General features: G+C 50.2%; 10 protein-coding genes across 10 annotated transcripts; 4 read left to right on the plus strand and 6 right to left on the minus strand.

Annotated features, from left to right (window-relative positions):
- Positions 1-3,153: 3,153 nt before the first annotated feature.
- ATEG_10308 (uncharacterized protein) lies at positions 3,154-4,037 on the plus strand (the record flags this gene model as incomplete). The annotated part of the gene is made up of 4 exons (XM_001218655.1): positions 3,154-3,189; positions 3,293-3,334; positions 3,453-3,869; positions 3,927-4,037. The coding sequence occupies 4 exons, from the start codon at positions 3,154-3,156 to the stop codon at positions 4,035-4,037; spliced, it is 606 nt and encodes a 201-aa protein (XP_001218656.1).
- Positions 4,038-6,589: 2,552 nt separating this feature from the next.
- Positions 6,590-7,782, minus strand: ATEG_10309 (mitochondrial DNA replication protein YHM2; the record flags this gene model as incomplete). Its single annotated transcript, XM_001218656.1, has 4 exons — positions 6,590-6,641; positions 6,691-7,363; positions 7,413-7,502; positions 7,716-7,782. 4 exons carry the CDS (start codon positions 7,780-7,782, stop codon positions 6,590-6,592), a joined length of 882 nt encoding a protein of 293 aa, XP_001218657.1.
- A 1,649-nt stretch (positions 7,783-9,431) lies between these two features.
- On the plus strand, positions 9,432-10,415 carry ATEG_10310 (uncharacterized protein; the record flags this gene model as incomplete). The annotated part of the gene is made up of 2 exons (XM_001218657.1): positions 9,432-10,041; positions 10,102-10,415. 2 exons carry the CDS (start codon positions 9,432-9,434, stop codon positions 10,413-10,415), a joined length of 924 nt encoding a protein of 307 aa, XP_001218658.1.
- A 504-nt stretch (positions 10,416-10,919) lies between these two features.
- On the minus strand, positions 10,920-13,742 carry ATEG_10311 (uncharacterized protein; the record flags this gene model as incomplete). Its single annotated transcript, XM_001218658.1, has 8 exons — positions 10,920-11,258; positions 11,311-11,501; positions 11,648-11,850; positions 11,906-12,208; positions 12,252-12,382; positions 12,570-13,098; positions 13,199-13,289; positions 13,343-13,742. 8 exons carry the CDS (start codon positions 13,740-13,742, stop codon positions 10,920-10,922), a joined length of 2,187 nt encoding a protein of 728 aa, XP_001218659.1.
- A 714-nt stretch (positions 13,743-14,456) lies between these two features.
- On the minus strand, positions 14,457-15,767 carry ATEG_10312 (aspartate aminotransferase family protein; the record flags this gene model as incomplete). The annotated part of the gene is made up of 1 exon (XM_001218659.1): positions 14,457-15,767. The coding sequence occupies one exon, from the start codon at positions 15,765-15,767 to the stop codon at positions 14,457-14,459; it is 1,311 nt and encodes a 436-aa protein (XP_001218660.1).
- Positions 15,768-16,530: 763 nt separating this feature from the next.
- ATEG_10313 (uncharacterized protein) lies at positions 16,531-17,260 on the minus strand (the record flags this gene model as incomplete). Its single annotated transcript, XM_001218660.1, has 2 exons — positions 16,531-16,585; positions 16,863-17,260. The coding sequence occupies 2 exons, from the start codon at positions 17,258-17,260 to the stop codon at positions 16,531-16,533; spliced, it is 453 nt and encodes a 150-aa protein (XP_001218661.1).
- An 880-nt stretch (positions 17,261-18,140) lies between these two features.
- Positions 18,141-18,659, plus strand: ATEG_10314 (uncharacterized protein; the record flags this gene model as incomplete). The annotated part of the gene is made up of 1 exon (XM_001218661.1): positions 18,141-18,659. One exon carries the CDS (start codon positions 18,141-18,143, stop codon positions 18,657-18,659), a length of 519 nt encoding a protein of 172 aa, XP_001218662.1.
- A 1,697-nt stretch (positions 18,660-20,356) lies between these two features.
- Positions 20,357-23,143, minus strand: ATEG_10315 (putative glucokinase regulator family protein; the record flags this gene model as incomplete). Its single annotated transcript, XM_001218662.1, has 5 exons — positions 20,357-20,752; positions 21,016-21,851; positions 22,101-22,341; positions 22,405-22,858; positions 22,938-23,143. 5 exons carry the CDS (start codon positions 23,141-23,143, stop codon positions 20,357-20,359), a joined length of 2,133 nt encoding a protein of 710 aa, XP_001218663.1.
- Positions 23,144-23,693: 550 nt separating this feature from the next.
- ATEG_10316 (putative MFS transporter) lies at positions 23,694-25,215 on the plus strand (the record flags this gene model as incomplete). Its single annotated transcript, XM_001218663.1, has 3 exons — positions 23,694-23,852; positions 23,901-24,108; positions 24,158-25,215. 3 exons carry the CDS (start codon positions 23,694-23,696, stop codon positions 25,213-25,215), a joined length of 1,425 nt encoding a protein of 474 aa, XP_001218664.1.
- Positions 25,216-25,424: 209 nt separating this feature from the next.
- Positions 25,425-26,029, minus strand: ATEG_10317 (CVNH domain-containing protein; the record flags this gene model as incomplete). Its single annotated transcript, XM_001218664.1, has 3 exons — positions 25,425-25,449; positions 25,644-25,827; positions 25,876-26,029. 3 exons carry the CDS (start codon positions 26,027-26,029, stop codon positions 25,425-25,427), a joined length of 363 nt encoding a protein of 120 aa, XP_001218665.1.
- Between the last annotated feature and the right edge of the window lie 954 nt (positions 26,030-26,983).

Genomic DNA, 26,983 nt, shown 5'->3' on the forward strand with positions numbered 1-26,983 from the left:
AGCAGTAAGCCAAGCAAGAAATGTGGTCCTGGAATCATGTTCTGATGTTAACTCGCTTATAGGCGCCGTTGCTACACAAAAACAGTTCTGTGGGGGCAGCTAAGTATCATATTGAGCGATCTGGTATCCTTGCTATAGAACACAAATGGATTTCGAAGGCAGAGTCTCTGGAATAAAAAAGTACCACGCCCGGATATCGCCGTAGATCCGAAAATGCGTAGCGTATTTCTAGAGCCTAGCCGAGAGAACTCCGGACAGCACGTCCCATAGTACTCTCTATCCCGTCACACGATCGCAGAACCATTCTCTTGTTGGTAGAAGATTAAGTTAAACGCTCCTCCTCACCTGGAAAAATACCTAACTTTGAATATTTGACCTTCATGCCGCGAGAACGACAGCATCCACCGAGACCGAGGTAGCCACGACGGAAACAACGGCTCCGGCAACTGTGATCGCTAGCTCAGCATCACCCTCCGAGTATGTCTCTGTGTCGTCCACGGCCAGCAGTTTAAATACCGCAGCGCCGTGACTACAACGCCTAACTCCGCTCCCTCCTTGACCTGCGGAAGACCGAGCCCAAGCGTCATCGCCCTCTTTACCTGGATGTTGTAGTCCAGCCACTCAGACGTCCTTGGTGGCCATGTGGGTACTAATTGGGCTTGGGCCAAGCTATTGCAGCATCATTTGTATTTCTGGTATAACTTCTAGAATTTGTCGTGGCACCTTCGTTATTCATTTTGTCGTTCAATGGCTTCTATCCTCTATCTGCCAAGGCTTTGTGAGCTCTACAAGACCCCGAAGGGAGAAAATTTTCAGTCTTTCTCAGCATCGTGTTTCCAAATTGTGATTCTTAGTATAGTCTGTGAAAGGAGTTATCTTCGTCTTGCTGGGCCCTCATTGCGTAATATCCAGGACCTCGCGCAAGGCTGCTCGGAAGAAATTGCAGCATGAGGAACAATGGCGCCACGAGTGTGTCATGTACGCAAGGCACCCGGACAGCCTGACAATACTCAGCATCTGCTCGTTAAAGAATGTTTGTGCAAGGTATAGGTATACTGCCGCTAGAGAACATGAAATATCTCTGGAAAAACGCTGTTACCAGCAATATTGTACTATACTGGACACTCGACACGGGTAGTAGGCTTCTCCTCTAATCATACCAAGCAGCGGCAGAGTTGGTAATAAAGTACACAACCATCCGTCGTACTCCATCCGCAATGGCAGAGAAAGCTCTCCACTTCCCACCTTAAAGAATAGAAAACCTATTAGGTATCCAAAATCTCGCCCTGTAAACCATCTCACAGAGCTTTTGATCTGAGATAGATGCCGCGCTGTCTTCTCTAACAAAATTCGGCCAAGGCACACACATCCTCCGCGTTAACTGTCTCCTCAAGGAAGCTAACCAGGACCGGAACTAGCTTGTCCGCAAACTCCTTGCAATTCTCATCCTGGCTGTTCTTCGTTGCGTTAGCGCAGATGGCCTCTGCTTCGCCGGCAATAACGTCTTCTGTTGCGTTCGCTTTCACTTGACTGATAACGACGTTCACAGCGGCCTGGCAAAGGTTGCATTCGAAACTTTGGGTAGCACCTGTTGTCTTATTGTTAGGGTTATTTTCAAGAGGCTCGGGTACGCAGGATGAGTGAGAATGTATCTGGTGACTGACCGGCTGCGATGGCAAGTTGCGCCATGATGGAGATAGCGAGAAAGACGGGAGTCATGGTGGGTGATGTATATGTAGGGAAGTAATGGAGACGATCAATATGAGCTGCTTCTGCTATCGCCTTTTGGATGGTTGAGGGAGTATCGCGCTGATAGGTTGGAAAAGAGGGCATTTATATATGGCATCCGTTTCGTGTCAATCGGGGTAGAGATTCACCCGTTCCTGAAAGTCTGTCCAACCCAGTGACCTTCTAGACTACGCTATAACCATTCGGAGTAGATATCCAGGGCCCACCTATACACGGCAAGATGCCGAGGGGCTGGTCCAGGGCGAGAACAGAACGATTAATAGTGGACTTGAGTCGGACGGATTAGCTCTCAAAGTTCAATCCGGGATCCACGCGTAAGCCTGCCGTACCTGCGAAGGACCTGTATCTGTCCACGTGGCCAATGATTCGAGGCGGTATGTCAGTTCAGCTTCGTGTGCAGTAGACGCCCCCTGTCCAGGGTTCCGGTTCGGTGTGACCCCTAGAGGTTGGGCAACATTGGCTCTCGGCGTCTGTCTCTTCAGAAGTTCCTCCGGAGCTAGTAGCATCGGATCCAACGGCTTGTTCCGACCTCAGCCTGCCGCCTGCCGGACACACGTCTTCTGGATATGGGAGATTTTGTTCATGGGTGAGGTGGGTGTTCCGACCGCCCTAGTGCGTCGACTTTGTCGATTTCCAGCTCCAAGTGATATATACTTCATGGCTCTAACAACGTTCATTCCTGGCCTGGCACACAGCCGTTCAGGTTGGAGGCGCCAATATGGCCCCTGCGTGGTTTCTGGCTCAGAGGTCACCCTACTTAGAATGTGAGGATTAAGTACTTGATTCCAGGCATTGGGCGGCGGCGACGTTATTGAAGATCACCTTGCACTATTTCGTTTCCTAACTAGCCGTCGTTAATCTTAGGCGTACAGTTGCTGTCGCTGTCCATAAAGGCAGATATCAAACCTTAGTCATAGAGTCTAGATACGTAATTCACCCAGTCATGGCCAGACTTTCTCAAACCCTAAAGCTGTAGCTCGGCCTTCCGCCTAGTTCGCTGCGATCAGGGAGTATAGCCGGCACCTTCCCCCAATCTTCAGGTGTATAGGAGATCATTAAATGCACAAAATTGTGCTTTCTATTCGAGTCTCAAACTACCCTAATGCGAGACTCTGTTCTCCAACCTTCCAAAATAGCTCTTTGTGGAACTTATCATTGATTTCGGACACAATAATGTGACTACTGACGCATAGAAAAGTTCTTCCGCGGAAGAACCTAGGTTGTCGATGACAGTCAGCCATAACCCAATCATCGTGGGGCACTTGGGGCCCACAGCATCGTCCCGAACTAAATCATGTATAAAAAAAGCAGAGGTATCCAAGATGCCGTTGCTGAATGTGCGTCCAAGATCTGTTACTCTAGTTCGAAGCGCATAAAACGGCAACCACCGGTGTTGTAAGCTCCATGTCTCACTTAAAGCTTCATGGTACTTGGTGCCTGGTAAGTCAGGATTCGATGCTATACATACCGGGGAATTTTCCATCCAAACCTACTCTCGCAAAACCCAAAGCTATGCCTAGAGGATGTTGCTGATCCAGACTAGGACAAAAACATATCCGATGATCCTGATGCAATTCTCAACCTGGTACGCTGGCCTCTGGTTCGGAGCTGACAATCCCCTTGACCATTTATCCGTTTCCATGAGCCAGGATTCGGACCGCCCTTACGGACATTTCCGGACTGACAATTATTTTTTCCATCAGCAAGGGGTGAGTTGGTTGGTTCGGAAGGCTATTCGAGCGGCGAGCATGAAGCTCACCGTGACGTTCCGATCCGAGTCAATGGAATTTGTCATGCACACCATGCTGACAGGCGGTCTCACTGGATCTTCTGAAACTCGAATCCCGGATTGGGTTGAAAGACTCCACAAGGATAACATATTTGGTGATGTCCTTGTTCGTTGCCGTTTCGTCCCCGGCGAATTGGATGCCGGGGGCAATAAGTGGCCACAGTTCGACATGCAATCGACTTTTTACCGAGAGCCGGATAGGATTGAAGCTGAAGAGTTTCTCAAGAATTTTACATCCTCTGTGGTCCCTGCGCAAGAAAAAGAGGGGAGGAAGGACAGTTTCCTGCACGATTTCGTGAGGAATGAGAGCGCGGGATGGACCGCAGAGCAGGTATATGTTGAGTCGCCTTATTATTGAATTATACAACTGACTTCTAAAAATGTGTAGGTGTGGGGTCTTGACTATATAGGTTCTCAAAAGTGCCTGAAAAGAAGAATCGTCGTCACAGGAGGTGGCAAATATGAGACCGCAGTCTTTGTATATAGATTTGTCGAATAGAATCTATACATTTGTTTTTCGGCGGCAAGAATGATCTGCTTGGGACCAGGTAAATAGTGTTAACGACAGCCGTAACGCCAAAGTTACCAAATTAATATATAAAACAGAGGGAAGGGGATCACTCAATATGAACCTGTCTGGCGGTAGGGTACCACTCGATGTCTCGACATAAAAGGACCATTTTAAACGGGTAACACCAAAATCTGAAGGCGTCACACATCTCTACACAGAAGAAGCGGACAGACATCACCTTCCGAGCTCTGACATCTATGGAAGCACGAAGAAGAGGAAAGCAAGAAACAAGGCTTGTATTGGCCACAGGAAGGAAGTATTCTACAAACGCTGGTCCTGGCAACATTCGCGCAGACGACCGCCAGAAGGAGAGAATCTCCGTCAACATCTGATCAAATTCCTATATCTATATGGACAAACTTCTCAGATTTTGAGTCTGCGTATGGTACCCGTGGCTCCTGGATTTCACCTAGTGGTAGTAGTAGGAGGTGCCAAATTTGGAGACTAAGGACTCATCGAGGATATGTCCATTGGTCAAATAGGCAGAACATGGAGCAACGATATATAATTGCTTTCGCAGCAGCGAAATGGTATTTGATATACTGAGTGATTCATTGCTTAAGTCTCGTGACCACCTCAAACAATGCATTCGAGTCGGTTTCGAAGCTGAGATCCTTTCGAAAAAGGTTGGGAGGGAACACTCTTAAGCGAGGGAGTTCCTATCCGGATTTGTGACAACCAAAACTCCACGTGGCCAGAGATCTCCTTGTATGCTACTGTGACTTGCGTCCCGCTGATGAAGGTTTCGTAGCTGGCGCCCTCTGTCAGCCGCAAGCGATTCATGGCGCTGCTGGCTTATGGTGACCAATCTTGCTCTGCGAGACTTGCTATATGCTCTGAAGGCCAAACAGCAAAGCAATCCCAATAGAAAGCCCGAAATCCCTGCCGCCAACAGCCAAAGCCCTTGCATTTGTATCATGCCTTCGGTAATTGTCTTTCAGTCGGCAATCTCCAACCCGAAGGCCAACCCAAAGGTATAAACATTGACAAATAAAACTTACCGAAAGTGACCAGAAGACGGTTGTTATGAAAGGCGTAAATTTGTCTTCAAGATCGCAATCAACCAGAGAGGTTTTCACCTGCGACTTTTCAGTGTCCTGAATTGCGCGTAACTTGGACAGATTTTACCTCACTTTCCTTGCCAGACGCTGTTTTGTGAATTCAGCCTTCGTAAGAGCGCTCTAGACAACCCGTACCTCCTTGCCAGTCTCCAGGCCTTCCGGAAGGATGCACGTCACTAAGAGAACTGCTGCTTGAGGCACATAAGTATGGAATTGAACTGTTCTCCTAATAAATTTAATAGGAATGCAACGAAAGTGGGTCCGTAGGATGCAGGAACCGACAACTAAGTATACCATATCGCAATACAAACTATTCCCCCGTGGAACAATTTCAGATAAGGGGTGTATTTCGGCATAGACAATATACCTTATCAAAGCTGCGGACCTTTTCAAAATTATCTGCTCATAAATTATTCTCGAATCTCCCCGCTTTGCAGATCGCTTGTTTTGTGGATCAGGAAGATTATAATGTCGTTCGCAACCAGCCGATCACCCCTGAAAAGTACATTATCCATGCCACACCATCAGATGCACATATCGGGAAACTAGATCAGTAACTCACCACAAGATAAGATTGTTATGAATTAATCTAAGTTCCCTTACGTCGAGCTATGAGATGGTAACTGTTAAACATCATCGTAGCTGTTTAACCTACTCTTTAGGAGACCTTCACTGTCGTTTAAATACTGCAACTATGGATTCCACAGCGAATTAATTGTCGCCACTATCCAGTGGCCGTCTAAAGTCTATCCTAAGCGACTGTATCGCCTACTCTCTGCACTACATAAGTCCGGCTAATCTAAAATACCCGTGACAGTCTGTGATGTGACCATCGCTTACAGCCTCGACCGAGCGTTGACCGGGCCTTCAGGTGACCGACTATATTACATGCCATGGAAGGATCATCCCTGACCGGAATACGACCTTGCTGGCCAGGTATACGCAAACCTTTTGTGACTGGGCCATAGCATCATAGCCTACCATCGCCCTGTAATCCCATATCCTCCCAGCAAGCAAAAAGAGAAGCGGCACCGGAAAGACCGGCCCCAGAATATTCGGAGAGGTCGAGACTAAGGAACTGACCTAACGCTGCCACTAGAGAGCGTAAAGCACAGCAGGGTAAGAATCTAGCTCGGAAGCACCAAGGTCCTCCAGGTGCTGATCCACCACCAACATCTTCAAGGGTAAATCTACCTTCTATGGATAGAGAATCGTTTAATTTGCCCACGGGTATCGATATTTGAAGATCCTATTGTCAGAATTATATCAAGGCTTTTAGACAACTTGGTCATCTCAACTTGTTCCGTCGCAGCACAAGGTGACTGGCTGCCTGCACCATTTGCTGCCAATTTCACATCAAGGATAGACTTTCGTTCAATATTCAAATGTCGACCAAAGACAAATAAATCTAGGAGGGAACTAATGTCCGCTTGCCTTTTGCCCAGTCACCTTTTCGACGGCCTCCTTCGCCCTATTTTTGTCAGTCCGTACTCATAACCTCAAGGCATAATATCACATACATATCTCCCAATGCAACCATGCAGACAGTTTGCCAGATCCCCAGTCCGATCCTAGGAGTAGCGCCACGGTATAGCCCCCGGATCCCATTTTGCTCATAGATAAACTTGGCAGTTTTACCAATGGTCAAGTTCCCTGGACGCTGGGGATCGTTCTTCATACTCTGAAGCTCCACACGGATCACCTCAATCGGCTGATTCCATGCCGACAGCCCACCACCCAGGGACGAAGCTAGGATCTTCTCCCATGAGCTCAGCTTCTGCGCGTCATCCTTGCCGGTAACCCTGCGGATGGTATTCTCCGCCAGTCGCGACAGCCCAAATCGGGAACCCCAGTTAGTCACCTGGCGAATCGCCACAGCATTGACCCCTTTGTTGATTCCCCGGATGCCCTGCGCACGGTATATGTTTGCAAACATCTCAAATGTGCTGGGTGGCTTTGTGCCAGCTGCGGCCATTTTCGACCGAGTAATCTCGGCTGTCTTCATACAGGTGCAGAATCCGACGGTGGCGTAGGCCTGCGCGACGCCCCCGAGCATGCCGCCGGCGATACCGGCAACAAATGCGGAGGCACCTAGTCTTTGTGCATTGTACTCAGCTTCGGAGGCTACAAATAGCAAGACTGCGCCTTTAGAAGACGCTTCGATCCAGGCCCACGGTATGAGACCCTGATAAACTGCATGTCTCCGTTAGCTTTGCTTGGGAATATTGTAGGCAGGTCTCACAGCCGAAGATGCCTCCTCGGGCCCAGATTCGTCTCATTGCAGCCGGAAATGAATCCGATCTATTTGCCGCCATCGTCGTCTTAACGACCTCTAACGGCTGCATCATTGCTTAGCACGCAGTAGATGGCATGGAGTAGGCTCAGGCACTCTATACCTGCCCCAAAGATGTGACTCTATACGAATGTCAATACTCTGGGTTCGTATCTGCTTGATTATATAGTCATACTCAAACATGTTTAGAGCTGCGCCAACTATTGAGAACAGTTAGAGAACAGTAATCTTTATGAGCCAAATGGGACTCACGCAGCAGATTTCCGACGTTGACATCTTTTTTCTGGCCGATGTCTTTCGCTGATGTTGAGACTGCCATTTTGACAATATTGGCTGTCAATGAAATTGAATGGAAGGTTATAGTATCGCTGAGTACGATTCTCCTCTATAGAGATGCGGTATAAATCTTTGGAATCCTCCGAATTTCGGATGAACCAACTCCGTATGCTAACATCTACGGATGAAGCAGGACCAAGAGATCTTCTAATTATGCACTAGTATAATAACAATCGCCATCTTGGATAGTCGTCTATATCAAGCCATTACCTCAAAAACGCAGGTTGGTTATATCACCACGTGCTGGCTGATAACACTGTTTTGGGGCATAGAATAGACAGCAAAAGCGATCCAAAGCCCTACTATGTAATCGGATGGTGGACAGTAAACCCAGTACCAACGTTCTCCACAACAGCTAAGGAGTACAAGTCATTGGCCTTTAATCGGCGATTCCGAGGTCATCGCCACATCGAATTTCCGAATGTTTGGTCCAGTTGCGGGTAAGATGTTTGTTCGTGTTGCTGGGTACTCCCGGGGAGTCCTCCTAACCGGTTGAGATCCGCGGGATGTCATGTTCCGTGGACACTTCGGCCAGCGATTTTCGGCAAAGGTTATGATATAAGACTACGAACGGTGGATTATGTGGGTCTCAATGTAGTTGAGTGATATTTGGAGCGAGACTGGTTAGTTATTGTCGAGAACGAATGGTCGAGTCGCGGCCTGCAGATGGTGCTCGCTAAATCGACTACATAGCCAGGGTCAACAAGTCAGACATAGGGATGAATGTCCTTGTCTTTGATCACCCGACAAACTGCAATGCATGGCTATGATTGCGCTTTGTGAACGTGGGCTGTATAGTAGCTCATGTGGTAGCAGGTGTGAGTTTTCGATAGATTGTCAAGTACATGAATAGATCTAAGGGTATACTACCAGATGCATTGTTGATTACCGGTTCCCGTGTACGAAGTGAGTCCCAAATATTCCGATAACTGCATCGATTTGTAGTCTCCACTGTTTTACCAGGAGACTCTTACCATCTCTACCCCAAATGGGTATATGGCTTGCTGGCTCTTATTTTTGCTAAAGCACACTGGACTTTAGACCATATGGAACTAGATGCAGATACGTGTGAGATTAGACAACTGCATCTAATCATCTGACATGCGTGAGACCTTGTTTATACTGAGCTTTCCATTGTTTGCATAGGTCAGAGATCGCCTAGGATTGACGGATATATATACATCAACTTGACGACTGAAACCGCTAAGTCTCCCACTACCTAGTACTCTAGTACTGACAGAACATAATCCAACCCAACCCAGCTTTACCCAGACCTGTACAAGTTGCCTTGATAACTATCGATACCTTATGTGTTGTTGCAGCAGATTTCGCAGTGGCAAATATGATGCCCGACAGATCAAGCATAAAACTACGAACCAATGGGAAGCGGGGTAATGTTAGTCAGACGGGGAGTGCCCGATTCGGCCAGATGATTACCTCATCCGCCACCGATAAGGAAATCTTTCAAGGTTTCTCCGTGGAGCGCGATCGGATTACCAATTATCGTTTCTTCTTCTTCTCCTCATCTTCTCTTCGTTTTTTCCTCCATCGCATCTCTCTCTCTCTCTTTCTCTCTCTCTTGTCCTTTAGATCACCCAGACAGTAGCGAAAAGTGTGAAGAAAGCAGACACCATGACGCCAGTCCCCGTCTCCGTGGACACCACGGCCGATTTCGCTGCCCCTCCCACCAAGACAGCCCCCTCCACCAGCACGCGGACCCTCCTGTTGGCGCCCCCTTCGATCGCCGCTCATGAAGAGAAACTGCGAGACATCTTTGCGACCTTCGACCGTGCTTCCACCGATCTTCAAATGCTCGACCGCCTGTCGGCCGGTTTCGTCTCCCTCCCCGCCGCCACATACGACCTGGTCCTCGTGCTCACAGACACCGACAGCGCCCGCCGCGCCGAAGCTCTTCAACTCCTTTCCCGCGATGTATACTCCGCATTGGTCCCGTCCATGAAGGGAGGGGCCAAGCTCCAGCTCCAGGATGGCACCTGGAACAGCGCAGAGGGTTTGGAGGCGATTCTGGCTGGCCTGGTGGAGAAGGATGGTGCATTTGAGAAACCTGCATACCAGGAGGCTGCTGTGCCTCTACGGCTGGGAGGGAAGAAGAAGAAGGCTCCAGCCCCGACGGAGCAACCTCCGGTCGCCACTGGGGTGGGGTTTGTGGACGGCAATGATGAGTTGATCGACGAGGATGATCTTTTGTCCGATGACGATCTAAAGCGTCCAATGCAACAACGTGAGTCCATTATCACCACATTTCCTTCCCGATTTCCGAATACTGACCCGTTGGATGCAGCCGCAAACTGCCAGCCGGAGAAAGCCAAGAAGCGTCGGCGCCCTTGCAAGGACTGCACGTGTGGCCTGGCCGCTGAGATGGAGGCCGAAGACAAGGCACGCCAGGAAAAGGCCGACAAAGATCTCAACGTTCTCAAGCTCCAGTCCACCGATCTCAGCGATGAGGTCGATTTCACCGTCCAGGGCAAGACGAGCTCCTGCAACAGCTGCTCTCTCGGCGATGCCTTCCGCTGCTCGAGTTGCCCCTACATCGGACTGCCGCCGTTCAAGCCCGGAGAGGAGGTCAAGATCTTGAACAACATGGTGCAGCTGTGAATAAAAGAAGTGTGTTTTCGATTACGGAGTATTGTTTGGATTCACGTATTAGGTGCTTTCGGTCTGTGCTTAAATAGATTTTGAGCGGGTGGATTTTTGGGTTGCTCCCATTACGATAATGCCAATGGATGAAATGACAATCATACTTAATACCGATCTCTCGATTGCTCTATGCCTATAGACGACAGAACCTGTTGATTTCCCGTCCATTTCTAGGTCCAGTATCGAAACCGGGGATCTCTCTCGCCGTCCACCAACTCGTTCTGAGGTGTATCCTCCGCACGCAGCTTCTGTCCCATAGCCTTGTCACGCTTTGCATTCTGCCATCGGAAGTAGACACCTAGGCCAGCGGAGACGATGATTGCGAGTCCTTGAAATCCGGCCGTAGCACCCAGTGCCTGCAGGTACAACGGCGCCCATTCATTGCGGAAGAGTTGCGCAGAGATAATGCCACCCATCGCAGAGCACGCCAGCATCACCCCCGTGACCAGCGCTCGGGCATTTTCATCCACCTTGATGTTGTTGTGCCAGGCGTGCACGAGACAGGATGGGATGTATGTCCCCGACGAAAGGAAGAACGCACCTAGAGGGGTAGCACGGTAGCTGCGGACGTTCACTATCTGGCAAGATACTATACATACCCGCATAGCACGCTCCGGTCTGCGTGAGCGGATCCAGCGCGCTGGTCATGATGTATCCGATCATGGTGAGACCCAAGCCCAGACACAGGAACGCGCCTCGCTCCTTGTAATGATCGCTCAGCCAGGCCACAACGAGCGTGATAACGCATCCGGTCAAGTTCGGGGCCACGAGGTGGAGGTTTGTCTGGACAGCGTTGTAGCCCTGCTTGGAGAATCGGCTTAGCAGTGTTCCCTGGCTTTTGTGAGTGACGTACCAGTCGGTGAACGATTTGTGGCAGAAATTGGCCTGTCGAGGTTGTGGCAACTCCGTATGAAATGCAAAGGAGCATGAATGGCCACATTGCTGGGTCGAGGAGGGCTCTCACGGCTGGTGTCAGGGCAAACTTGACGTCCACTTCAGCGGTGGAGTCTCGCATGAGTCGAACAAGGGCCGCAGTGCGCTCTTCTGGGGTGAGCCACCAGCAGGTTTGGGGCGTTCTGGGGACAATCAAGCTGAGACTAATCAGTTTGAGTATATCGAAGAGATGGGAGGGTGTTTCACAAGGCTACGAGTGGTTAGTGTGCGCTATATATGAGTTTATGCGGACGTACCAACGGCGCCGAAGATGATATTGATCGCTCCTTCGATGATGAAGAGGATCTGCCATCCTTTCAGTGCGGAATTGTCCAAACCAAATACCCCATATGCCATCAGCCCAGTGAACGCGGCGGCGATGGTAGCTGACCCGTAGAAGATGGCAATACGGAATGCCATCTCGTCACGTTTATAGAAGAGCGTCATATAAAACACAACACTGCAGCTCATCAGCAAGTTCCAGCACTCCCGCCATCCATTGTGCTCGTTCCTACCTACTAAAGAACCCCGACTGAGCGCAGGCAATGAGCATACGGCAAGTCAGGAGACCGGCATATTTCTTGACAGCGACCTGGCATAGAGAGATGACTCCAGAGACGAAAATGAGGCTGGGAATTACTAGATGGCCGCCATATTTCTTCACCACCAGGGTCACGAAAGGCTCAACGACCACAAATGGGATGTTTATGAGGGTCATCATCAAGCTATACTCCTCCCCAGCCATGCCTAGATCGTGCTCGATGCCGTCCGTCTTTGCATTTCCAATATTGCCCCCGGTCATGAACCGGCAAAAGTACCTGGAGATCAGTTAGCTGGCAAGTGGCTGGCCGCGGGTCTTACATTATAGATAACAAGGGGAGTAGTATTAGATCGACTTTGCGGACATAGGACCGTTCAGCAGCTGGGTCCAGGTGGGTTTCTCGCATGCTGTCTGGTTTGAAGTCTCCTTGGCGCTGAGACGAAACATATCGCTTTGAATAAGTGGAAGATGTTCTTCGAAGAACCAAGAGACAGATTGTAGAGGAAGGGAGAGGGTATGGCTATGCAAGGCATATGCAAGGAGCAGAGGGCGCTGATTCCACCAGCACTAGCTATGTAGAAAGTACGAAGTCCGTGGACCATGTACGGTACTCATGTAGCCACAGTGCCATCACGCACATGGACCTCCCTCCACCTCTCCTCAACATCCTGAACTGCATCATATTTGAACAGCCATTCGCCAACACCATACCTCCGCCAGACCAAAGGATCTTCTCCTGGCTTTAGACCGCTAGGCAAAGGCCCTCGTTTCCCAGCTTGCCAGTCGCGCTCCACCGCCTCGAAAGCCCGCATCTTGCGATCGCGCTCTTCCTGTTCTACCCCGTCGTCCAAGTGATTCAAGTCCTGCTGAATGGTGCCTCGTTCAACGACAGTCTCCGTCCGCCGCTTTCGACAGAGCTCGTAGACTTCCAGTGCCCTTTTCTTCTCTCCAGGAGTCTTGGACTGGATCCTGTCCAGACATTCACCGAGAACGGCGGCATCTTCGAACGTAATACCCGCCCCGCTCGCGAGATACGGCAGAGTTGCATGCGCAGCATCACCAAGAAGAGCAAAGCATCCGCTGGGATGCACCCACGAATCGATACTCTTTCGAATGCAGAGTCTCCAGCGGAGGACGGACGGACACATGGCCAGGAGTTTTCCGATCCTGTGCTGTCAGAACTGTCTTTCGCTACCTCAAGCAAAACATTGATTGACTCTACCTCGCATCCCAGTCTTTGAACAGCCCCTGCATCTCGTCCACGTACCCCTGCAGCGTTGAGGGACCTTCTTCTGGCATATTATCCGGCACAAGCAGCACCATGTTCAAGAGTGATGCGTCGCGGAGAGGGTATGTAACTGCACTGCGCTTCAGTTCCACCAGCACTCAGCATCCGACAGCGAAAGCTTACCAACATGCGCTCCAGGCCCATACCAGTAATTCACCGCTTTATCATCTACAATCGTCCTCAATTCCGGATCCTTTCTGATCTCCGCCGCGTCCAACAATATCCGATACGCCATGTCCCCCGTGCGATGGGGCGGTTCTTTCCTCCCCAGACGGATCTCACGGCACCGCGAATTGATCCCATCCGCACCGATAACCAGGTCCGCGACCTGATCCGGTTGATCCTTGATCGAGACAGTCGCCGTACTCGTCATCTCGTCAAACCGCATATCGACCACCTCACACTTCGTATGAACAGTCGCACCAAGCTCAACAGCCCGATCAAGCAGCGCGCGGTGTAAATCCGCACGATGGAAATCATTAAACGGCGAGCCGTGCTCCGCCCCCGCAGCCTGGAAATCCATACTGGAGATCGTATTGCCCTTCCATCCGATGATATTGCATGTCTGCGTAGTGGAAGCCTTCGCACGGAGGGTACCACGCACGTCCCATTTATGTAGGATGCGCGTGCTGTTGGGGAGGCATTGGATGCCGGCGCCGACCTCGCCGATCTCGCGGGCTGCTTCGAGGATGATTACTTCGTGGCCGGACAGACGGAGGGCGATGGCGGCGCCGAGGCCTCCTAGGCCGGCGCCGACTATGATTATCTGAGGGTGTTAGATGGGTGATTGGGGTTGTGGTGGATGGCGTACTTTTAGGGTTGAGTTTGCATCACGGCGTTTAGGGCTTGCGTTCGTTTCTTTCTTGATAGGCATGATTCGGTTGTTGGTACAATTGAGTGAGGGGGAGGGTGTAGTTGACTATAATATGGAAGAGTGTATGTCCCTTGATGTCAAAGGTGGGGTTTGTCCTAGATGGGGTCAGTTGATACATTGGACAGGAATATGGCCAAAGATGGGGAGGTTATAGCAGTAACCACCAGGGTTATTGGTGGAATATTGTGATATTACCAGCTGCTCATGTTTTGTATAACCATCCAGAAGTCGGAAATGGGTACTGATATTGTCGCTAGAGCATTGTACAACAGTTCGGAGCGACAAACTAGATGCTATACAACACAACAACAATATGTGATTATAGCCTCAACACTAGGCTACTCTATACCTAAGTTTGACACATCACGTTTTTGCAAGAACATCCGCAAACGCCTGGTCAAGAATCTGTAGACCCTCCTCAATCTCCTCTGCCGTCACAGTAACAGGAGGTGCCAGTCGGAACACTCCCCCCATACCAGGAAGATTGACCACATTACACGAAAGACCCAGCTCCATAGCCCTGTTACAGACCGCCTGTCCCAGGTCCGGTCCTGGGGCCTTGGTCTGCTCATCGGAAATGATCTCAATGCCCTGGAGCAGGCCACGACCACGGACATCCCCGATACACCAGTATTTCTGCTGGAGTTTAAGTAGGCCTGCGCGTAGCTGGGCCCCTCGCTGAGCCGCATGCTGGCAGAGATTATCGCGCTCCACCACCTCCAGCACTTTACTACCCACCGCAGCCGTGAGCGGGTCATTAAGATGCGTCGTGATCAGAAGAAAACCTGCCTCTCGACATCCACGCTCAATCTCCCCCGTAGTGCTGACCGACGCCAGCGGCAGACCACACCCCAGAGTCTTAGACAGGGCCAGAATATCAGGCACGACGCCTTCTTTCTGGAAAGCAAACATGTCTCCAGTGCGAGCGATGCCGGTTTGCGCCTCGTCCACAATCAACAGCATACCGCGTTTCTTGCATTCGGCACTAAGGCGGGACAGATACCCGGCGGGAAGGTCGAGGATCCCGCCGGTGGAGAGGATGGGCTCGAGCACGAAGGCGGCCAATGACCCGACGCTCTGCCGATCGATCATCGACCAGGCAAAGTCCATCTCGGTCTCCCAATCATATGCACCATCCGGCGTGCGGAACGGCGAGCGATAGGCATATGGGGCAGGAAACGCCAACTGACCGGGTACCGTGGGGCCTGCATTCTTGCGGCCGGCGGTATAGGTAGCCGCGCCGGCACCCTGGGTGAGACCGTGGAAGCTGGCGCTGAAGGCGACGATCTCGAATTTGCCGGTATACAGCTTGGCCATTTTGATGGCGGCTTCGACGGACTCGGAGCCGGTGTTGAGGAAGAAGGATTTCTCCAGCGGACGGGGGAGGATGCGGGAGAGACGCTCGGCCAGGTCGACCACTGGAGCGGTGATCATGTTGCTGAGGAGATGGTCCAGCTCTGCGATGTGCGTTTGGACCACGGCGACGATGTCGGGGTGCGAGTGGCCCAGTAGGGAGCTCATCTGGCCGGACGTGAAGTCCAGGATCTGACGGTTGTCGGCGGCATAGAGTCGGGTGCCTTTGGCTTTGGTAATGACCACGGGGGAGTATGGCACTCCGGTGGACATCAGGTACTTGTCAGCCTTGGTCCAGAAGGTTGAGAGCTCGGATGTCATGATGGGGAGTTTGATAGTGGGTTGTAGGGAGTGGGGAGGTGAGATATGGAACAGTGCGGAGGTCTGGCTTATAAAGGTACAGTATGTCAGACCAGCAGAAGATGTCCAACAGTGCACAGACCTCTGGAAGAGGAAAGCAGGAGATTCGTCAATAGTATCTATCTATCTTGTCAGCTAAGCTGGTTGTCCGCCGGAATTCTCGTTTCCGCCGGACTATAGCGGGATTCCGGCAGATGAGGTTGTTGATAATATATCCGCCATGTCTATCACCCTCCACCCGCAGGCTGGTGAACTGATCCGTTATTGTGGTGGTAAAATTCGTATTTGATTAACCTTGTCAGCTCAATGGCCGGCGCGAGGTCTAGTGTAGATGCTTTTCTTGATAGCTTCGCGACTAAAAAGTGGGCGGCGTGCCTTGAGGAACCTAACATTAGAGCCCGTGTACCGGGAAGGTGATTAGCTCTTCCGCATGCTCCGCAAAGATATGACGGATAGAATTATGGCTCTACGTTAGGTGGTAGTGGTGAGCTCTCCGGCAATAATGAGTTTATTGCACTATATGTCCCTGCTGGGTGTTACCAGCATCGGAGGTTCCTCTATTAATAATACGTTAAGGTTTTGGATTTGGTAGCCATTAACAAAGTCTTCCATTCCCGCCCTGAAATTCATGATGCTCAATTGTAGTAGACGAAGATTTGAGAATGTCTTTAGTAGGTCTTGTGTCTAAGAGTGCCCTGCAGCTCTGGCCTCTGGTGTGATGTCCCTACCGACGTTCGAACCCATATATTACGTTGGCTTTGGATAGCTCAGGGAAATGTCTACATCAGTTATAGAGTGATTAATAGAACACTCTGCATTTGCAACCTAAAACTGAAGAAAGCCCCTGCATTCGCATAAACGTATGGGGAAACCCTCATATGTTAGAGGGAAAAACCCAGACGGAGGCTGAAGACACATATATCGAGGGATGCATATAAAGGGCTTTTCTTGTACCCTTCAAAGGCTGAGGGCTCCAACAATGACAGCCATATTTTCACAACTGCATAATAAGCGAAACATGAACAGCAGTGATAGCTGCCTCATTCGTTGGCTCACTGCTTTTTATACATTTGTGAATCAGACTGGTGACAGTTATATTGGATTGTCACAACAGTAGGGTTGTTTTCTTTGTCGTATCCAGTGACCTGGACGCTTTTGCCTGGAATATAACGAAAAGGGGTCTCAGTTCTTTTGAGATCACCCGCAATTGAGAATTTAAAATTAACGGTCATCTTTTTGATAGAAGGGTCAATGCCATCAGGGATAAATGGCCTGTTAAAATAATCGAAGAGTTCATATTTCCCATCCTGCCCGACGAAATCTGCACCATACGTGGCAGACCCAGAAGTCCATCGCGCTTCAACACTGATTTCAGAAGGCGTGTTGGAGTGCGTCAAGGCGCCAATGCAAATCCTCGTCGTGTTAGGGGGAGTTTCAATATCAATAGTGGCCATGGTTGCAGACTTGAATTTGTAGGGCTTTCAGCTTTCTTTTCCGTAGAAAAGAGACTGCTTGGGACTGTTCCCTTATATTTATAGGCCAAACTACGGCGAGCGAGAAATCCCCCTCGGAGCAAGTATTACTGTCTATGACGATACAATTTTTTATAGCAATGCTTTGAACTCAGAACCTTGCTGAAATCAGTAGAAAAGTTACGTTGTTACATGGCTATTTATGATCATTGATTGGTGATCTGCGGTAGCATACTTTAGTACAACGCCCTTGATACTCCAAGAACCAGGGTCACATCATCTCAAGAATTAAGATGAAAGGGTGTGTAACGGTTCAGGAACTCTTTGTCATGCGATGGCAGAGATTTAATGAGAGAGAGCTTTAGATTGATGACCATTTCATGTATCACATGGAAGTTGATTTGAGATCTCTGACTGTCGAATTATTGAGATATATGAGCGGTAGCTAGGTTACAGGACCATAATAGGGTGAATACGGCAATAGGATCTTGTTTCCCTCTATGTGTCTTTCAATCTGGTGGTAGCTGATAGCCTAGGCCCAGTTATAGAGTCATTTGTGTTACCTGGACTCTCCGCATTCGTCCTTGCTCAGTACGTCGTAGTCCAAAGTCGCAGAATTAACAAAAGATGACGAAGTGTGATGTTAGCTGCTCCCAGGCCGCAATACAACTCTATCTAACAAGAATTAATGCGCCTACCTCCTGTTTTTCCGCGGCTGGCTGCATGGAGTTGGTTAAGTAGAATATGAAGTATAAATACCCCGCCCTGCTTCTCCCAATTCAGCCTTATTTCTAACCGAATAAGCAACCAGACAAGTTTTACTTCTTTGAATACACACTATCGTCCAAGCTGCAACTCCACCATGGCATCAGTCCCTCTCAGCTTCGGTGGTGCCGTCAATATCGCGGTGCGGAAAGTTAGAGAGGATTATCCTAAAGCCCAGCTCTTAGTAGCTTTAGCTACCACGCCAAATGATCAATATGTGGATTCTCCTCGGGGGTTTTCGCACTTGAAAGTTGTGTTTAACGACGGTGGCAGTGGCTCAGTGATAATAGAATCGACAGTCTGGGGGGAATTCGGTCCTTCTGTGCATATTGACAGTCCTATCCTTGGAAATGCTGTTATCCCGTGGCCTGTTCAGATGGATGCCCCTGAGGCAGACACGCTTCTAAAAGATGCTGGTTATACTCTGCCGTATAACAGCTTGGCTTTGCACCAACCCGTTTACCCAGGCATGAATGAGCCATACTATGATTTTAATTTGAAAGATGAGGGGAGTGTTTTTGTCGGCACCAGCACTCATAAAGTTTTTCCACCTGGTCGGGAGACATCGGCAAAGGTGGAAAGTTCTCTGAAGCAGCTCAGGACCCTCGGCGAATAGGCCGGCTGGTGCAACCATCTGCAGGGATATATCGAGCTTCAGCCTGAGATACGGAGTACTCTATGTGATTGTCAAACGGGATATCAAATCTGGCATATTGTCTAGGTAACTAGCCTCCGTCTGGGTTTTCCCCTCTAACATATCAGAGGTTTTCCCCATACGCTTGTGCGAATGCAGGGCCTTTATTCTCAATTTTAAGGAGAAATGCGATTGCTTTGATAGTAGTATTATTATTTATAATAAGATTAACGTCCATATTGAGCAGTTGAAACTGACAGGTCATTGTGGAGGATGTCGCTGGAGTAAAACTTGGCGCTGTCAACTGACAAAGAATGCTCAGGAATTCAGTTTAAGATCCCCAGAAATCATGTTTGATCCAAGCATCGTTTCACATAGAAGGCTCCAAGAGACCTCCGAAGACCGGGCCAATGCCTGATTCCCCAGAGAAGTTGTATAGTTTTCGGGTTCTAGCCATGGACTGGTGTCGTAGTTCAGAGGAGGATTAATTGGTTTATTCATATTTGAATACTCGAGGGTTTCTATGCAAGATGCATATCAAATTGACTGGCAACCGATCTAATCGCATCTGGAGTAAATTCCGTATACCAAGCTCTATTCCCTAGGCTGTGGTGCACCCTATGTTCCTTGTAGTCCTCCCGCCGCCTGTGCGTGTCCCAAAGCAACAGATACAGATCCCCCGCTCCATCTTTCCTTTGTGGTCGTATATCTAGGGGCCACTAATTAGAAATCTCAGAAAATATTATTTTTAAATTTACTAGCCGGTCTGAGCTCAAAGATAGGTATATGTGAATGTGAGGGCGAGAATGACAATAGTAGCAACATCCTGCGCGTATGCATGCCAGAAGAATACCAGCTCACCACCACCAACACAAGTGAATTTTAACAGTCTTCAATCAACTGCTCCCTCTAACCTTCAGTCTCTCTTCTGCCTCTTCTTCCGCTCATCTCTCTTCCTACCACAACATCCATTCCCCGCCTCGGACCAATTCAACTCTCAACTACACCCACAGCAATCCCACCCCCCTCATCAACGTCAGGATGCGTTGGACTCCTGAGAATATCGAAACAGTGAGCTTTAATACCCTTACCTGCTCAACATTGACTGACGATCCAGCTCTTTCGCACCGTCTGCGAGACCCAGAACCTGACCATCAATGTCGTCAAAGTCGCCAACAACTGGCGTATGTCTCGTCTCCTAGTAGTCCTATATGTTAGCCAGTATCTAATTTGGGATTTAGCCACCAATGAAGACGAAGATTGCAAGGGCCCCACCCCTAAAGCCATCAAGGAGTTTCTGGGAAAGTACAAAAAGACTGTGAAGCCCGGAGCCTCTCTGAACATTTCCTTCAGCGCCAAAGAGGCAGCTGAGACCAACAGCCCTGCCGGAACCCCCAGAAAGAGAAAGTCTAGCGCTAAGGACGAGTCTCCTGTAAAGAAGGCCAAGGTTGTCAAGGACGTGGGTGAGGACGAGGATGATGAGTGATTTTTGTTTACGGGGGATTGGAGATTGGGATTTCAAGGATACAGGACGACAGAACAGGGAGACAGAATATGTTAGTACTGTCAACAGCATCTGAATCCTGACCTTAGCATGCCAACATTGAGTTGAAATTGTAAATGGAATTGCAAAACGGGCCTTGTACAAAGAGTAACCACGTCTACCTGACAGACGGACATCACACAGCGGAATCAAAGTCATACCCAGCCTCCTTCTTCACCTCCATCTTGCTGTCCTCCTCATCATCTTCCTCGACGGTCAACTCAATGCCTTCCTTGAGACTAGCCTTCTTTCCTTTTCCTCGCTTGGTGGGGGTCTTGGGTTCTCCGGTCGCCTTGCGCTTTGCGGGACTCGCGTTGGGAGTGTTCTCTGTACTGCCGGACCCTTCAACTTGTCGACGGAGTCTCTTCAGATGCAACTGCACCGCAACAGCGGTACATTCTAAGACCTCGGTGAGTAAGAAGGCTTCTCCATTCGGGGTAGGGACACTACCGGAGCCCATGTGCGCCGCCAGCTGGTTGTAGTTAAGCTTGATGTTCATCTGCTTCATCTGGGCGATGATCCCGAACAGCAGCTGTGGGAAGTGCAGGTCAGTTGCATGGATGTGGTATAATAGGAATATTGATATTGCGGTACCTTCTCGTTCGCGTTTGAGTCCCAAGTCATAGGCATTTTGGAGAGTGGAAAAGGGTAACAGGTTTGTAGAAATTGAATTGATGTTTGGTTTGAGGTAACAGAGAAGATGGTGAGGTGAGAGATCAAGGTCGACAGAGGAAGAGACAGCGCAGGAGAGGGAGGGTTTTATATCCTTCTGTTGTGTTTCTCCTTCACTCCCACCATCGTTAGTGACTGCGCTCCCACCACCGCTGCCTCCCTGATGTGCTCCACATACGCAAAGTGCGCGTTCAGATGTTGCAAGAAAACCTTTCTATACTGGTCGTGGCCCAGCAGACTTCCGGAGAGAATGAGGCCAGTTTGTTCTGATGCCGTGAACCCACTGCATCCAGGATGAATGAGACGCCCGACAGTCGTTTCCACAAGCTGCTTCACCTGCACTTCCACAATGCCTTTGGATATTTCGTCTGTCGATGACAGATTCAAGACGACCTCGGCCAGACTGGCGATGCGCACTTTGATGTCTTTCTCTTGATGACCGACCAGGATCTCCCCAACCAGGTCAATCTCTTTCCCGTCAGAAACACCAAATCCAAGTCGATCTAGCACTGCGCAATGTAACGGCTCCAAAGGGAGAGACCGCAATCCCAATCGTCGCGCTTCCAGCGCGCTCATCGTCGATTTCAGTGCATGCAGGCCAATGGCATAACCACCTCCTTCGTCACCGAGAAGATGTCCCCATCCGCCAGATCGTGCAACGCGTCGTGGGTGCTGTTGTTGCGCGTCCCATTCATATATCATTGCGACGCTCCCAGTCCCAGCAATCACTACTACTGCGGATCGCACCTTAGCATGCTGAATCATTGCCCCAGCCAGCAGGTCAACATCATTTGTGAGCCGGAGAGCTTCTCCGGACACCCCAAAGGCATCTTGCAGTTTAGGGGTCAAGATCTCGTGGAACCGGCTGCGGTCAATACCCGCTAATCCAAGCCACACAGCCTTAAAGCAGTTCGCGAACGATGAGGGTGCTATGTGGGCCTTCTCCATGGCATCTTGGGCTGCAATCACGAGAGTGTTCACTGCCTGTTCAACATTCTGTCCATCGGTTCTGTCGTCCCATCGTCAGTTCCGATAACAACAGTGATGGAAGTAAGAGTAATCTCACAGATTGCAAGCCCCAGCCTTTCCTCGGCCAACAACGTTTCCTGCTTCATCCACGATCACAGCCGCCGACTTGGTGGCGCCACCGTCGATCGACAATATAAATCGCCTATTTCCAGAGTCCTCTTTATGTGACTTCGACGTACGATTTCTATGCTGGAGCGCCTTTGCAAGAACACCCTTAGCGGCATCCAAATCGCGTTGGCATTCGCCCACTGTCAAACCAGTCTCGGCGACTAACAAGCTCAATTTGACACTCCGATTGCATTTCGCAAGGAGAGCATCCAGCTCGGAATCGTCCATGGAATGACATCGCTCACTGAGCCGTTTGAGAATATTCCGCGACCGTTGCTTCAGCTTTTCATTTGAAGCGACCAAGTCGACCATCTGATCCACCAGTCAACACCTGGTAAAGTATATTGAAAGCTTCGGTAAAGAAGATGGACGTACCATATTCCCATAGGTCTTACCAATCCGAATCATCGTCCCCGTGCTCAACATATTCAACACCAACTTCGTCGCCGTCCCGGCCTTCAACCGGGTACTCCCCGTCACCACCTCCGGCCCAGGCAGAGGAGACAGCATAATATCAACATCTCCAGATCGGCTCATAGCAGACGGCGAGGCGCAGGCAACACCGATTGTCAGACATCCGATGCGCTTGGCAAACGCCATACAACCCAGCACGTAGGGCGTGCGGCCTGATGCTGCAATACCAATCACACTATCAAGCGCAGCATCAAGCTGAAGTGCAGCGAGATCCGTTTCGCCTTGAGACACACTGTCCTCGGCGCCTTCCTGCGCACGCCGGATGGCTGCATCGCCACCCGCGATCAGTCCAATGAACTGCGACGGCGGCGCTGCAAAGGTTGGCGGGATCTCGGATGCATCCAATATACCAAGCCTGGAATGGCCATCAGCAATGTGGGCTGCTTTCGAATGATAAGGAGGCTAACCGTCCGCTGGTGCCGGCGCCGACATACACCACCCGGCCGCCTCGGCGCACTCGGGCAGCAAGAGCATCAATGGCTTCTGCGATTTGCGGGAGAAATGGGGTGACGCTCGGGGCGACTTGATGATCCTCTGCATTGATGACCCTGCATAGGTCTATTGTTGGGATCTGATCGATATTGCCTGTCCGTGCATTGACGGCTTCAGTTTGCAGACTTCCCAGCATAGGGAGATCCATTGTCACGCCTATGCCTGTTCCTCAATATGAATGGCGACCTGAATGAGACCGACTCGGTCATATGTGAGAGACTGTGTGCGGCAGCGAGTATCAGCTTACTCGGCTATCCTTTCGGGCTTCCCAATCATTTGACCGTGATCGCCCGTCCGGCCCCCGGCATTTACAAGCGAAGTAACCGTCTAAGCACTATCACGCGTGGGGGTTACGTGCTAGTGTAACATCGCATTGTTGTCGCTTGTTAGCGACGCCAATCTTCGCCCTTGATACGAGCCTAGTGGAGACTAATATCCCCCACGTTCCAGTCAACAGCGACTTGTCGGCTCCCTCCGACTGGGGCCCCGGCTATCAACTGGCGTCCCAGATAGTGTAAAGATGTCGATGCGCAGACGTCCAGGGGCGATGACCCGTCAGCCCACAAGCCGTGGCGTATTTGCTTGTCCTTCGGATCTTTTTTTGGGACTTCACACACCGTGGGTAGCTCTATAGTTGTCCTTCTTCTGTTCTTATTGCATCGTGTGTAGACAGAAAGGACAGAAGGTTGCCATTTACCATGGAACACAAGGCGGCTGATGCCAGTCAGGCTGATCCTGCGGTCGGAAATGTCGACGCAGCGAGCGAGGGTCGTCCGACTTCCCTCGTGCAGCGACTGTACACAAATTCCTGGTTCCAGATCGTGCTCATCAGCTTCATCTGTTTTTGCTGCCCTGGAGTTAGTACCATCGAGAACAAGAGTCTGCATCAAACCTAACGAACGCAGATGTACAACGCCCTGAGTGGCATGGGAGGCTCTGGTCAGGTAGACCCTACTGTGGCAGCAAACGCAAATGTTGCCTTGCTGTCGGCCACCGCGGCGACGGCGTTGTTCGTTGTCGGCCCCATCTTCGACCGCGTCGGGCCAAGGATATGTCTCCTGATCGGGGGATGGACATATCCTTTGTATTCAGGCAGTCTCCTATGCTTCAACCGTATATCGATTCCCTCAGCACATCTCAACTTCGAGTCTAACTTCCGCAGGAACCGGCAACGGCGCTTTCGTCATCGCCGCTGGCGCAATTCTCGGTATTGGAGCTTCCTTCCTGTGGGTTGCTCAAGGCGCGATCATGACTACATACGCCCCTGAATCCCAGAAAGGACGGGCCATCGCCACCTTCTGGATCATCTTCAACCTCGGCGGAGGCGTCGGTTCGCTCGCCAGCTTTGGCCTCAACTACAACTCCAAGAGTGGGACAGTCTCTGACGGCACATACATTGCCCTCTTAATCATTATGGCCTTTGGCTGGTTCCTCGGCCTGCTTATCTGCCCCCCATCGTCGGTGCGCCTGGCGGAGTTACAGCCCACCCCCGAAAGCGAGAAGAGCTGGCGACGCGTCATGACGCAGACGGTACGCACCATCGCCGACTGGCGCGTGCTCTGCATGATCCCGCTCTTCTTCTGCGCCAACGTCTTCTACTCCTACCAGCAGAACATCGTCAACGGAATGACCTTCAACATCCGCACGCGATCCCTGAATGGCGCGTTCTACTGGATCGCGCAGATGATCGGCGGACTCATCATGGGCCTGATTCTCGACATTCCCGGGCTGAGTCGGCCTGTCCGCGCGAAGATCGGGTGGGCATTCGTGTTTGTGACGGGTATGGCCATCTGGGGCGGCGGGTTTGCGTTCCAGAAATGGCTGGGTGCGCGCATGGCCACAGGCCACAAGCAAGACATCGACTACACAGACGGGGAGATCTCCGTCGGCCCGATCTTCCTGTATATCTTCTACGGCGCGTTTGACGCCTTCTGGCAATCTTTCTGTTACTGGTTGATGGGGGCGCAGTCGAACTCACCCGCGATCGCTGCTATTCTGGTGGGCGCGTATAAGACGTTCCAGGCGACGGGTGGTGCTATGGCGTGGCGGATTAATGCGCTGGGCAAACCGGCTATGACGCAGCTTGCGATGGATTGGGGGCTTTGTATTGGGGCTTTGATTGTCGCCGTGCCCTCGGTTCTGGCAGTTACTGTTACCAGCACGACTTCGAGGGATGAGACTGCTCCAGATGGGAAGGAGGCATACGGTCGCGAGGTGTGAGCCGTCATCAAGACGGAAGTCAGATACTACAGGTATATCACAGTCTCCGGGCGTATCTAATCGCCTTATTCAAGTGCCATCATCCTTTGTCACTCACCAGGCTTGCAAGGGCACTTTCCATCTGTTTCGCTAAACATAGCACAATGCTTAGTTTATTATGGACACTAGTGACGTTCGTTTCGCCCATTCCACACATGCTTGGACACTTTCTACGTTTCTACCCCCTTGGCTATTCTATACCGCTATAAGTTCAGATTGTTTCGAATATTATGAACATTGACCGTTTCGTTCCTGGATTGGAAGAAAAGACAGAATACTGCGAATTACGTATTAAAGAGCGTTCTTCACAAGGACACAGAATAATCACAGAAAATATATCCTGGAGTCCTTGATAGATACGAAGCACTTTTGGAACGACCATGCCTTACCGGAAAACAAGGTGGCCATCAACATTAGCAATCCTCTCCGCTGTATTCTTTGGAGCGCTGTTGTTGTCAAAGAATGTAGCACGCAGAATAGGTTGTGCGGGAGTTTGCTCAAAGGCAAAGTTAACAGACTTCGACTCTGCAGTAAAGTTCTGATCTCCCCAAACAAGCTCGTCTAGTGGTACCACTATCAGCAGATACTCCAGCATAGAAATTGTATCTATCTCTTTCATACCTCTTTCCTCGCCAATAACATTGTCTAAATCAATGTCACTATTCTGCCACTGACCATCTTCGTCTAGGCATTGGGCCTGAAGATGAGTATGACCGAAGGAGTTATAAATCCAGGGTTGGCCGGGAATTTGGCGTGAGCTCATATGCCATGCCATAGTGGATTGGTCTAATACAATTTCAGGTTTGAACAGACTTGTACAAGTATTCTCGGACTTGGATAATAATTGATAGTCTCATGCTAAACGGCGGGACTCTTTATACCTGCGATATTAGAGAGAGCGCGTGAAATGGCCTACGCCATGTTGATGTAACAGATTGTTATGCAAAATCATAGTTTCATAGTCTAGGATCATAATGAAATAGTCTGTGTGACAATGAATTGTCTAGATCGAATCCAAACCTGCATTCGGACAGCCGTCTGGAAGCAGAGAATACAAGACTCCGTACCATGGGTCGGAACGTCGCTAGAAGAGTATGGCCCAACCACTACCCGTTCCGATCCCTTGGTTTGATCGCCAACTACGTAGGGATATCCGAGAAATGAAGGATCGTCTGAAGAGGAGCTGCTCTAAAGATCAGGCCCACCAAAAAGCTCAAATCCGAGGGACATGAATTCTTGGCTGCTACCCTCCAGCCTCAATTCCACGCCACATATTTGGAAGCTGATCATTAGCAAAGGGACGATCTGGAATATTTTAGCTAGTGTGTACGTGCAGGCGGTGATTGAAGCAAACGTATAGTATGAGGTAGGAGAATCTCGTGTCGGATTCCAGTAGATGATCTCTAAGTCGGCCGCTCTGGTAGGCATTGGCGCTTTCTTTCTCTCCGGCCTGATAAGGAAGACTGCAAAAAGGAGCCTTGGTCGACTCAGGCCACACAGCAAGAGCTCATCGATGCTAGGCAGGTGGTTAACAATGGTCTGTCTTACGACCAACCCTTCATATTAAGTTACACCGCTTGACAGAATCGCGTTCCTCAGCACCCCGATGAACATGCAGTGTAACGATGAATAGATAGACATGTAGTTATATAGAGGACAGTATCATGCACATACGTGGTCAATAGGCGTCTTTTATGTAATGGGAGTAAGTGATGTATGAAGTATCGGG

The sequence above is a fragment of the Aspergillus terreus genome, genomic scaffold (assembly GCF_000149615.1).
Source record: "Aspergillus terreus NIH2624 scaffold_17 genomic scaffold, whole genome shotgun sequence".
NCBI classification, from domain to species: Eukaryota; Fungi; Ascomycota; class Eurotiomycetes; order Eurotiales; family Aspergillaceae; genus Aspergillus; species Aspergillus terreus.